The sequence below is a fragment of the Chiroxiphia lanceolata genome, chromosome 5 (assembly GCF_009829145.1).
Source record: "Chiroxiphia lanceolata isolate bChiLan1 chromosome 5, bChiLan1.pri, whole genome shotgun sequence".
NCBI classification, from domain to species: domain Eukaryota; kingdom Metazoa; phylum Chordata; class Aves; order Passeriformes; family Pipridae; genus Chiroxiphia; species Chiroxiphia lanceolata.
In genome coordinates this window covers 36,260,616-36,273,160 of record NC_045641.1, presented here as the reverse complement: position 1 = coordinate 36,273,160, position 12,545 = coordinate 36,260,616, and the positions used below count along the sequence as shown (strand labels likewise).

The 12,545-nt window shown below is 41.1% G+C and overlaps 1 protein-coding gene across 3 annotated transcripts in view; it reads left to right on the top strand.

Moving 5' to 3' along the window:
* Positions 1-12,181, top strand: part of PTPRB (protein tyrosine phosphatase receptor type B) — a 60,725-nt gene extending 48,544 nt beyond the window's left edge. For 2 of the 3 annotated variants that reach the window (XM_032688237.1, XM_032688239.1), the window contains 11 exons: positions 987-1,070; positions 1,176-1,193; positions 1,287-1,368; positions 1,816-1,906; positions 3,084-3,160; positions 3,970-4,104; positions 5,148-5,270; positions 5,478-5,641; positions 6,888-7,023; positions 10,106-10,226; positions 11,200-12,181. In XM_032688237.1, the coding sequence (XP_032544128.1) occupies positions 987-1,070; positions 1,176-1,193; positions 1,287-1,368; positions 1,816-1,906; positions 3,084-3,160; positions 3,970-4,104; positions 5,148-5,270; positions 5,478-5,641; positions 6,888-7,023; positions 10,106-10,226; positions 11,200-11,222 (1,054 nt within the window). In that variant the 3' untranslated portion in view covers positions 11,223-12,181. The remainder of the gene's footprint in view (positions 1-986; positions 1,071-1,175; positions 1,194-1,286; positions 1,369-1,815; positions 1,907-3,083; positions 3,161-3,969; positions 4,105-5,147; positions 5,271-5,477; positions 5,642-6,887; positions 7,024-10,105; positions 10,227-11,199) is intronic. The other variant, XM_032688238.1, reaches the window with a different exon arrangement.
* Positions 12,182-12,545: the final 364 nt, after the last annotated feature.

Genomic DNA, 12,545 nt, shown 5'->3' with positions numbered 1-12,545 from the left:
TTTACATTATAGATGAATCTTAAATAGTGAACTTTAAATAGTTCATATTTTAAAATATGTTTTTAAAAGTAAAGTACTCTATCTCAACTTTGAAAAAAGGTTTTATCCATTTAAATCATTTTGCGTGACTGAGAGATGTGAAATTCCATATGATTTCTGAAATTTAAAAAAGCCCTCAACATTTCCATTACAAAGGAAACACTGAAAATCTAAAATTCAGTTCTTTTACTGATACTAAATTAAGTCTGTATTTTTTGAATTTACTTTTCATGTGCTAGAATTTCAGATTGAAAGAAAACTGTTTTCTGACTAGTCATAGCTTTTAGCCAAAATGGATAAACTTCATATAGAATGTGGTTTCTTGTTGTAAGTTATATAGGCAGCAGGGTGCCAATTACACCAGTATGGTTTTCCCACATCATACATAAGGAGAAAGTGTTTTCTAAGGGAGGAGTCTTGAGGAGATGGCAGCAAAAGGATGAAAGGCATCACTGACTGTATGGAGTAAGTACCACTTCAATGGCTTTCGCAAAGCCTGCTGTGGTTCTACCACTTACTCCTGCTATGAACCTGGGCATCTGCTGGCCTGGTCTGCAGAGTACATGTGGTGGAAGCTGTAGACCTTTTACAGCTCTGAAAATCTCCCTATATGTTCCTCTCTGCCTGTAGAGGATCAACTGATTTAGAGCCCATCTTAGCAAAGGACACCCTCCTTAATGATAGACTGGGCTGTGAGTGTTTGAGAACAAGTAAATAGTCTTACTGCCTGTGCCATACATACACTCCACATCACTATTGCCAAGCTAAAATACAAGAAAACTGTGCCCCAGTTAAGAGCAATGTCACACAATCAGAGCCGTGAATCAAAACATACTTTCTTAAATTCGTTTTTTTCCAATTTACTGTTTTCCAGTGTAAGTTATGTTATTACCAACTCTTATCAGTATCAGAACAGATACAACAGAATACCTTCCTTTTTATTCCAGCAGTGGCCATGAGAGATCTACAGCAAGGCTGAGCATTCGCAGGGACAGGCCACTGCCAGTCCATCTGAACCTGGGGCAAAAAGGGTAAAGTCAGATTTATTTTTTTTTTTAACATGACATCATGGTTGAACAGATCCATCTGGTCACTCACTGATGAAGTGTTTCTTTTTCTTTTGAAATCATTTCTAGGAACCGGAAAACTTCCAGGTAAAAAGAAAAAAATAATACCTAAAAAAGCTTCTTGGTAACCAACTGGATAAATTATGACTGTGATTCTCTTCCTCCTGTTGAATATTTTAGTCCAATCAAAGTCAGTCACTTTGAAGCACACTTCACCAAACTTCAAGCAGACTCCAACTACCTTCTGTCCAAGGAGTATGAGGTGCGATCCTAACCTAGGCAAAGGACTTGCTTTATGAAGGGGTGGGCTGACTGAATCAACAGGTTAATGCATTAGAAGGTCTGCATTTGTCTTATTCACACAAATCCAGATAAGTTGGAGTGTTTCAGCTGAACTCCACCTGTCCAAGTGCAGAAACCAGCTCTTCATTTGGCATAGCATCTTCTTATTGGCAGCCTCTGCCTGATACCTATCTGGCTGAGATCAGATTTGTATGGCAACATATGTGTGATAAAGCATGGAAATTACCTGCCAGTCATGTACTTGGTTTAAAACAATATGATTACCTATGTAATTTCAGTTTGTTTTTTAAAAAAACAACCACTCTCTGTCATGGCCTTTGAGAGCTGATAAGCGCTGTTTCCCCCTGTGTTGTCACGTCCTTGAATTATTTTCACCTCGCATTTTATTCTTTTTCTTTTTTTTCAGGACTTGAAAGATGTGGGTCGAAACCAGACGTGTGACATAGCACTTTTGCCAGAGAACAGAGGGAAAAATCGATACAATAATATATTACCCTGTGAGTTTTAGGTTTGGTTGTGTAACATTGCATCACACCAGCTATTTTTCACTTTGTTTCAGCAAGTCTAGTGGAAAAGAGAGTGCAGCCAATCCCTTCTCTCCTTTCTGTCAGAGATGAAATATCTCTGCCAGCTCAAGTTCTGGTGCTTGGAGGGGTCTGGCTTCACACAGACCACTAATTTAGTTTCACACTGGAGGTCTAATGACTAGCATTCAGCCCAGGGAGAAAAAGCTCCAGCTATTAGGGACATTCAGTCACTGCTGGTAACAAGGATAATAGAAATAACAGTAGGGTTGTTTACATATGGAGTATCATCCATTCAGTGCTCTTTGACAGCCTTGCCAAATTTTTGTTCTTCAGAGTACATAGCAGACCTCCTGTACAGTGTAGAGCTAGTGTGATTTTGCATGGTAAGACACGTGTGTGAGGTTAACCCTCTTCTCCCAGGGCAAGGCCTAGACCTGTCTATCATTGAGAGTTTCCCCCTTTAATCTCCTACATTGCACTTTTGGAGGTAAAACATTGAGGAAGAACACCACATGACTCACTGCTCCACATCCCCGCTAATGGATGTGGTATGTGCTTGCAGCACAGCCTCATAGCATCCCCTGTTCTGCCTACCTTGCCAGACTGGGCAGCACGCCTGCACTGTACAAGAAATGACACCTGACTGAGATCCAAGGTGGCATTATCTCATGAATCAGTGACCCAGTGGCTTAGACACTTTCTATTTCTGTACAGAAGGCGGTTTACCTAGGAAAGATGTTTGGCCTGCTCCACATGTTAGCTCGGAAGACCACTAAAGCCCAGCTGTTCTTTCAAGGACAGAGCTGGGCACTGCTTTTCAGTACAGCACACTGGTGTTAGGATCAAAGGGGGATGCTATTGTGGCCCTTTTGTTGTCATAACAAATCCTGTGCAGCTCAACAGAGGAAATTTGGGATATTTACCACTTCCTTCTTACCAGCCATCTCCTAGTCTTTAGAACACTCCACGGCATTGGAGTGAATGAAAGAGGCAGTAAAAACATAAACAGTTATTCCCTTTAAATTAGCTCTTCATATAAAATCTTGTAAGACTGCTGCCAGTCCTTTCAGAAATGCATTTTTTAAGTGAGAGAAGGACTGAAAATCAAGACCCAGCCCTAAGCCACTTGTTATGCATTTCTTCCTAGATGATACATCAAGAGTGAAGCTTTCCAATGTGGATGATGACCCTTGCTCAGACTACATTAATGCAAGCTACATACCAGTAAGTGACTCAAGGGTGGTGTTTTACAGTCCTCCCTCCAGTGGTAATTTGTCCTTCATCTAAAACTGAATATAAAGCTTGATAGTTAGGGCTGCTCTCCCCCTTCATTGACTCACTTGAGCTAAAAAATCTTAAAACTTATTTTGTGGGTGTGCTGAAAGACTGTGTCTGACTGCCATTAAATTAAGTGTGAGTGATTTACCCCGCACTTAAGGGCACTTTCTTGGATTGCTGTAGTTATGTAAGATAGCAAGTCTAATTGGCCAAGGACACATTTTTAAAGGTTGCTGCTTTTATATGGTGTCATCTGTGGCTATCACTGCAGGTGGTGTCCTCACTGTGGAGCTGTAGCTCATCCTGACAGCATTGGCACCTTGCAGGGTGGTGAAACTGGCTGGAATTAAAATAATGCCCTTTGACGAAGAGTTATGATTGATAATAGCAGTGGCTTTAGCAATCCAGATTTCAAGCCAGAACTCAGCTAATTTATTAAAAACAGTAAATAAAGCAAAAGCTCCTTGCAGTTTCAAAATTGCTTGAGACTGTGCTGTGCACAGTAGAAAAATAAAAAGCTTTGTCTACCACAAAAGGAACAGTATTTAGATATACTGCTACAGTCTCCTCCTTCTCTCTGTTCCAACCAATCATTTGCTTCCAGGTTCAAGGCAAAAATTTAGTTCTCAAAACTATTGTCCCAGCAAGAGCATTGTTCCTGCAGAGCTCTAGCTGCAACCCCATGTCTTGTTCAGTTGCTAGAAGATATTTTTTTCTGCCTTTTTGGAAACTAACGGAGTTCTCTTTATTTGCAGGGCAATAATTTCCGCAGGGAATACATAGCAACTCAGGGCCCTTTGCCTGGCACGAAAGATGAGTTCTGGAAGATGGCATGGGAGCAAAATGTTCACAATATTGTCATGGTAACCCAGTGTGTTGAGAAGGGCCGGGTGAGCAGTGACTCTTCTTTATTATTAATTACTGTTCTAATATCTATTAAAAGTTTTTACTTAGTATTTGCATCACACTAATGCCAAAAAGGGCCCAGTTAAGGAGATATATAGTAAGAGATAAGAGGTATAGTATAAAGACTGGAGAGAGAGATTAAGGCTGTGAAGTGAGGATGCAGAGACTATCCCAAGATCATGCAGCATGTCAAAGTTAAGAGTTAGGAACAGAGGTCATTGCTACTGGTGTCTAATCCAGGACTTTGTCCTCTAGCACTAATACAATTCCTTTAAGCATGCAGAACAACCAACAACAAAAAATGCTTGTTGATCACATCAGCTCTGATCAACTTAGATATAAGCTCTGGAGAGCAAATGTTGATCAATAAATAGATCAAATTATCTCTGTATATAAGCCCTGATGTAGCTAGCAAAGAGACCATTCATGCACTTCACACTCTTACTGAGTGCAAGTGGAGCATACCTCCCTAGGTATGACCACATCCTTTGTAAGACAGGGAATAGGTCTATAAGAAGATTAAACAAAGAAGTTACAATCACCTGGTGGCACATAGGGGTCAGTTTCTTTCAGTTTACCATTTTTTCCTGAGGAGAGGGTGAAAGCCAATGCAGACTAGGACCTGTGTCCTTCTGCACCTCACTGGCTCCAAGTGGCACCCTACAGTCATATCTCAGCAAGAGGTGAGGAAGCAGGCACTGGAATTGACCTCTCATCCAAGCAGAGGTCTGAGAAGACTTGATGTGGAAAATGTGCCGCCCAAGAGGGCATCAGTGAAGTGCTTCCCATTCCCCTCATCACAAACATCAATTTTGAGAACTTCCATTTCCCATGCTAGTCCATTCCCATCCCAGGCACTGGTTGTTGACATGGCAGGGAGTGGCATCTCTCTCTGAATTCAGCTGCTGCCTTTGTTCCTTCCTCCTCAGACATGGGAGATCTGAAGTCTGCTTCTGCCAGTGCTGAACAGAGGCATTGTTTACAGCTGTTTCTAACACTAAGTCTGTCTTTGTCTGTGTCCTTGCAGGTAAAGTGTGATCACTACTGGCCCCTCGATCAGGATTCCTTGTACTATGGAGACCTGATCGTTGAGATGTTGTCTGAATCAGTGCTCCCAGAATGGACAATAAGAGAGTTTAAAATCTGCAGTGTATGTTTGCATTCTTTTTTTTCCTAATGAATTGGCTTAAAACACCTGCAAGGCTAAATTAGGGAGAATAAATTTCTTCTGCTGTAACACAGTTGCATCATGCCCAGCTCACCTCTGGTGACAACTATAGCATTTGTTCTGAAGGTGCATGTTGTATATGTCCCTTCCTCTCTGGTCCTGATGACCCACACTTTTGAATCCCAACAGGAAGAGCAGCTTGACTCAACAAAGCTCATTCGTCACTTCCACTACACTGTATGGCCAGACCATGGTGTGCCAGAGACCACCCAGTCCCTGATTCAGTTTGTCAGAACTGTAAGAGATTATATCAACAGGACCCCAGACACAGGACCAACTATTGTACACTGCAGGTATGTGCAGCAGCAAAAGGTCAGTGGCACAGAGCTCTTGTGCGTACCCTTGGGAAGTTCCCAAGTGTTCATCCCTGTTAGACCTTGTGCAGCCACAGAACCTGGGAAATAACTGATGAGCTTAAGTGTCCAGATACATCAGAGCAGTTGTCCCAAGGCACATGCACTAACCCACAGCCTTACCTTGGAGAAGCCTTGAAAATGATTCTTAGGGAACCACCATGTCTCTGTGGGAGCACTGGAGAGAACTACAGGTGCCAGAAGCTGCCACTGCTCATAAGCTTTTGCATTCTTAAATTGCTCATGTGCTGCTCTTTTGGTCCAACATTTGAATCACTAAGGGGTGTTCTAAAAAGGTAAGATATGCCTGGGGTGAATCTGACTACATATGGATGTTGAGATCAGCTGACAGGTCTATCCTTTCCCCCATTCTGACTGAGACTCCCTCTCTTTACTGCCTTTTCGTGCTGTTCTGCTCTTTTGTCATCTCTGGCAGTCATAGGGCTGCAGTTTTTCCTCTGATCTGTAGTCCACCCATACACATGTATACGAAAAAGACAAAACCGGACTACCTGATCTGTAATCCACTGGCCAGTTGCAGCAGACTATAGGGTTACACAGAGAGAGAGAGTGAGTGCAGTGCGGTGCTGTATCTTCTGATAAAGCCATATGTTCACTGGTACCACCTGATTGTAGTATCTGACCCCTCCACACATTATATGGGCTGAGGGATGTATCTTACATGACCCCACCTGTACAGCATGTGCTGCAGCATGTCTGATTTCTACTATTATCAGCTAGTCAGCTTTTCTTTTTCCAACCTCCTGCCTCCAGACCCCACCTCCCAGCAGTTCAGCTACTGGGAACTGATACTTTTCCTTACTTTGCCCTTCCACAAGGCAACAGCCTACAGATCTTTTAGAAAACAAGACCACAGCTGTATTCCTGGAGAGAAGAGGTTTAAAAACTCTGACAAGAGTCCGATGCAGTCTTTCAGTGTATCTCAATGACTGAGTTAATCCAAAGCAGAAAGCAGTGCAGGCAGTAGGAGAGGTACCTCTACCATCAGTATCCCTTCCTCCTTCCTAAGTAAATTCCACTATAAAGTGTTATAAAGTCTCAGAGGTGCCATTTGAACAATTTGCTTCTCACCCTGGAGATCTGAACTTTACAAAAATATCATATGAATATATTGAATGCTTTTATCCGTCTGCTTTTCAGTCTTTTGGGTTGTTTTCTTTTCCAGTGCTGGTGTTGGCAGGACTGGCACATTCATTGCACTAGACCGAATTCTGCAACAGCTGGATTCAAAGGACACTGTCGACATTTATGCAGCAGTACATGATCTAAGGCTTCACCGTGTTCACATGGTTCAGACAGAGGTAAGTTTTGGATAGCCTACTATGCAGCAACACGAGCTACGGTGTCTAACAATCAGTCTCTCATCTTAAAGGCTCTCAAAGCACTTTGCACTGTGAAATACTACTTAGATGTATTTTAGCTCTGTGAGAATTTCTAGTTCAGGGTTTTTTCCGTTGGCTCTCATACAGTGGGTCCAAATCATAACAAGTGAGGACCAAGAATAACAAGCTATGCTTCCTCTAGATTTCTCTTTTTTTTTTCTTCCCCTGGCCCACGATTGTCCCAGCAGCTTTAGGCAGCAGAAGCGTAACAGCACATTGTTGCTTTACAGCAGTGTCCAGTAAATGATCTTTGAGGAGAGATAGGTCCTTCATGGATGGGTCTAGAAGACAAGCCTAAACCACACAGATAGGTTGATGTAATAGGGAAAAGAAATGGAGGGCAGAGAAAATTAGATGTACCACTGTGACCTTGTGGTTTTGCGGTTTATTTTTTATTGAGCTGCTCTGTCAATTAAAATGGTATTGCAAAGTTGATTGGCATTCTCCTAATATACTATGTAAAAGCAAGTACATTTTTTCTCAAAGTGCAAAAAAGGTAAATGTTTTGTATTTTCTTCTGTGTTTTTAAAACTGCAAGAAAATCATATTACACTAATACCAGCTAAACACTTAGGAACTGATTTAATAAAGGCAAGTTGTGGAGGCAGTCTTTACATTTTCCCTGAAACATTAATAGAAAAATCAGAACAAGTTTGATGGGTCTGCCTGTAGCTTGATAATAATAGAGCTCTTTGCTGCAATTTGGAAACAAAAAAGTCAGTGACAGTGTTTTCTGATAATGTAAATGTCTCTCGTATGTGTATAAAGAAAGGCCCAACTGAAAACACACACAAAAAGGGATTCCTGGAAGTATCTTAATCACAGAAGACCTTCGTTGGAGGGGAGACAGATTCTCTGCCTGGTCTGGGCATCCTCAGAAACAGATCCATCTCACCTTCTACATTTCCAGTATCCATAGTCTGCAAAGGTGGACAGGCATCTCAGGAGGGTGGCTCTTTTTCCCTAGCTGGAAAAAGGAAGCAACTACCTCAAGAGCCTAAATTTGACACCAGACTTGGAGACAACTAAAGTTGTGTGATACAAAGCCTACCTTTGGCATGAACTTGAAATGGCATCTAAGACAAAAGACAGCCAGACCCACACAAAATATTTACAGCAACAGTGAGTAGCTGAGCCTTCACACTACCAGCACTATATGCCCCAAACCATCTGTGACTCAAGTTGAACCCAGATCCCTCTTGTAACTAGTCCTGCCCCTGGAAGAATTAGCAATCAGCATCCCAGAGACAGACTAATTGAAAGCTTTTACAGCTCACACATGAGCTGTAACATGCTTGTAAACTGACCATGTAGTTGTGTCAGTGCACGGTCACTGAGCTGCTGTATTCTCAGCAAATCTTATTAATATGAACTCTCAGTTGCATCCTGTTTATGGTTTCTGACTTGAAACTGTGTTTTATCGAGGTGGCTTGGAGCACAAGCAATACAGTCTCTCATCCTCCTGCAAAAAATGAAGTAAATTTATCCTTGAGTTTTATGATGATTCAGAGTTAGCAATGAGCAGTGAATTATCTTTTAAGAAACAGTAAAGGAGGTGGGGAGATGGGGAAGAACAAATCTGCTCCACAAACTCCATTTGATGTGTGTGAAGACACCAGTTCCTGGTGTCCATGTCTTGGCTTCTACAGTCTGTTTAGGTGTTGGAATAAAAGATAGTTCCCCTTCTGTCGATACAGTAAAAGCCAAATCCCACTGTGGAGCAAGGCCAGCAGACAGTACTGTTTGCAACGAAATGCTCCAGCCCAAGGTCACAGTACCATCATACTTGGCATTATTCAGCCATGGAAAAACAGCAACAACAAAACAATGCCCCTGCTTCAGACTTGGCTGAAAGCTGTTTAAGACAAGAGACTGCAGCTGGAGAAATGCAAGGAGTAACAGAACACTGTGTGCATCAGCTTAAAAGGCAGTGTGCTCAGCACAGTAGCTGTAACAGACCATTTCAGTCGCAAATGGTCTCTGTCAAAGAAAGCCTCCATGCCTTGGCCAACTTTCCGTCAGGTTGGTGAGTGGGATGCAGGGCTCTGCTCCACAGAGACAGCAGCTGTACGTGCATAAAAGCAGACATTCTCACTTTCCCAAAGCCAGAGCACTGAGAAAAAGGCACAGAGCAGTGGCTGAATTTCTTGTGGAAAATAAGTAAAGAAGATGTGAGGAGAGAAAATGCATATATTTACTGGAGAAATTATGTTTTTGAGAGAAAAGTAATATTAAAAACGTATACCTTGATATATAAAGATACTCGACCTACTTATGGGTACCATGTTACACTAATCATAAACCACAAAACGTAGCAGAGCATGGGAGTTTAACAATCTATTCTATTAAGGTAGTTTGATGAATAGTCAGTAGTCAGTAATATTGCTGACCCTCCTTACTTTGGTTGTGAATGTCATCTTAGTTCCCTTCTGTGAAAGGCACTCTTCAGAAAACTTATTTGCTGCATAGTCAGAAGCAATCTTGTAACTTATATTGGATCAAAAAAATACTGATTTTGCCAGAAAATTTGGGTTTGTTAAAGTTCTGTGAAATATTTATATATTATAATAAAATTCTGTGGAAAATATTTCTTTTCAGAAAAAAAAAAAAACCAAACAGAAAATTGTTTGTCTCTTCTGCCTGCTTCCCTGTACATATTAATTCTTTTACACACGTTATACCAAAGCATTCAGAAGTAGTAGCTATCCAGCACAGCACCATATCAAATTATGCTTTGCAGTTGCTAGAGCTTTCACTTATGGCATGATCCGTCAAAAGATATTATGTTCCTTTATATTTGACTGGTATTATTTCTAAGAACAGGTGATCACAAAAGTTTACTGTATTACTAGTGTGAAAAGGAGATTAATTTTAGAAGTATATTTTCATTTTTAACACCACGCTTGATTATGTGTGAGGGAGTTCACTTTTAATGATTTTTCACAATACAGAAAATTAAATTACAAAATTTCTCAGTGTCCTAAACACAAATCTTTTGCAGTGTCAGTATGTGTATCTACATCAATGTGTGAGAGATGTGTTAAGAGCCAGAAAACTTCGCAGTGAACAAGAAAATCCCTTATTTCCAATATATGAAAATGTGAATCCAGAGTATCACAGAGGTAACTGCAAGTTTATCAAATTGTAAAACGTTTCAAATGTAATTGAGGGGGAATTGTGTTATCCCTTACCATTGATACTTGTTCTCTTCCTGGACCTTCATTTCTTCACTCCTCTGCTCTTGTTGTGTCTTTATTTCCTTCATTATTAGTCATTATAATATCACTTCCTGCTCCTACCTTACCCTGTCTCACATTCATGGTTCCTATGCTGTTGGGGGAACTGAACCACTTTCCTATCAGGGTATTGGCTTTTACCTCACCAGTCTTTACACCATCCACCCTTAAGTATGCTGAGGCTATTGGCTGTGCTCACTGGGCTCTTCTGCCCTTCATGGAGTTCAATTTCTGTCCTGCATCACCCTCATTTGCTGTTGACTATATAGGCAGCCTTAGGAGACTTCCCATCTGCCTTGACTGGAAAATGTAGGGGTTGTAGGCTGTGCTCTTTTTCCTAGCCTGTATCCAGTCCCTCGCTGATCATATTTGCAGGAGTAGCAAACCTGGCACTATCACTGCCCTTCACCTCCTGTTCCCATGGCCAGACAGCCAGTTTGAAGAAGCTGTAAGCAGAGGTGGTCTGTGTGCATTGGTAGAGCTGATTCTTAAGGTCTGTAGAAGTTTATAGGGTCAAACAGCAGGATCTCAGTAGCTCCAGAAATTTGGACATTAGGAACTGAGATTGTATAATGAGAGATCAAAACAATTTTCTTGATCTAGCTTGTAGAAATCAGAGTTGTCATCAATAGGTGGAACAGGCTTGGAGGAGGCCAAGGACTCAAATAGCCAGGTTTCTACAAGTTGAGAGTCCTAGCAAAAGCAGAGGTGGGATTTGCTTTTTGCTGTCACATCAGTCACCAGCCAGCGCTGCTGCCACGTAACCTCCTCTCAGAGCACTGTAGTCAGCTGGCAGAATTGAACATGAAACCACCTGTGTTGTTTTCCTTTTTCTAATATCAGTTTTCCTTGCTTTCAGATGCTGTTTATTCAAGGCACTAAGAATGTTAGAGATATCTACTTTTGTGACCACACTTGTTAACTCGGGGGTTTGTTTGGGGTTTTTTGTATGTGTATTTCATGCACCAGAAAGGTGCCAGACCTTTCTGCTGAGACTGTATAATTTATTGGTCTGGTGATTTTTTAAAAAGATATATAATTTAAATATAATAGGTATTAATGTATATAATTGTATTTTGGCATTATGTAAATATGTATTTTTTCTATATTGTTTATATTAATATTATGCTTCAGATAATGCTATTTTTTTTCTTATCACGGTTTTTATAAACTGTTCTACATAAACTATTTTAAATTCAATGGCTAACAGGACTGCTGCATCTGGGGCGGTATTGGCATGACACAGGAAAAATCCTTTAAGGAGAACCTCATTTTTTTTAACTAGTTCAGTGTTTGTGAGATGAAATAAGCTACTATTAAGCAAGGGAACAGTAGTCCTGTATAGGAGTTACAATGCTACTCTACACTTAAACTTACTGCTTTTCATCTGAGAAAAATGGGTATAACCTGTAACACAATGGCATACCTTTTACAGAACTCAGTAACAACTGAGCAAAACAGGATTCACCTCACCGGAAGCAACCGTTTCACTCTAATGTGACATAGGAGAAAAATATTGAACATACGCTGCAGTGAAGTCTAATAGACCTATCTCCCACCACATACTTTGAGGGGAGACAGGTCACATTCTGATTTCTTTACACTGGTTTAAGAGAGCAGAATCAGACCACAACCTGTCTGTGCGTTTTCATGTGTGAATAATTATAATTAAGAAAAATGTTCAAAAAATGCCTCAGACATTTGTGTTAACAGACCAGTGAGGATGTGAAGTCTGACAACTTCCTTAGCTCGTTAGAAACAATGTTGTACCATGAGAGCCAAAAAGTAGATAGATTGCAAACATATATATCTCCAACAATTAACACAACTGGCTTTATGCTGCTTGCAGCATAACTGCCTTGCCCCAAGTGTTGATCACCTTCAAATGCCACTTGCTCTCACAAAGTTTGGCCCCAGCATGTCTGCATAGAAAGAATCCTCCACGTGAATGTTGCCTGATGCCCACCAAAAAGGGCAGTTGGAACTGAAAAAGGCTCATCTGTAAGCCAGGGAATGTAGGCTGGCAGGGCTGTGCTAATCATAGAATCATCAAATGGTTTGGTTTGGAAGAGACCTTAAAGACTATCTAGTTCAAACTCCCCGTGCCCCAGGCAGGGACTCATTACTCAAAACATTTACTGACTAGCAAGAAGTAAAATCAAAGAGCACTCAGCAGGTATCCTGTCCAACCAAGTGGATTATGCA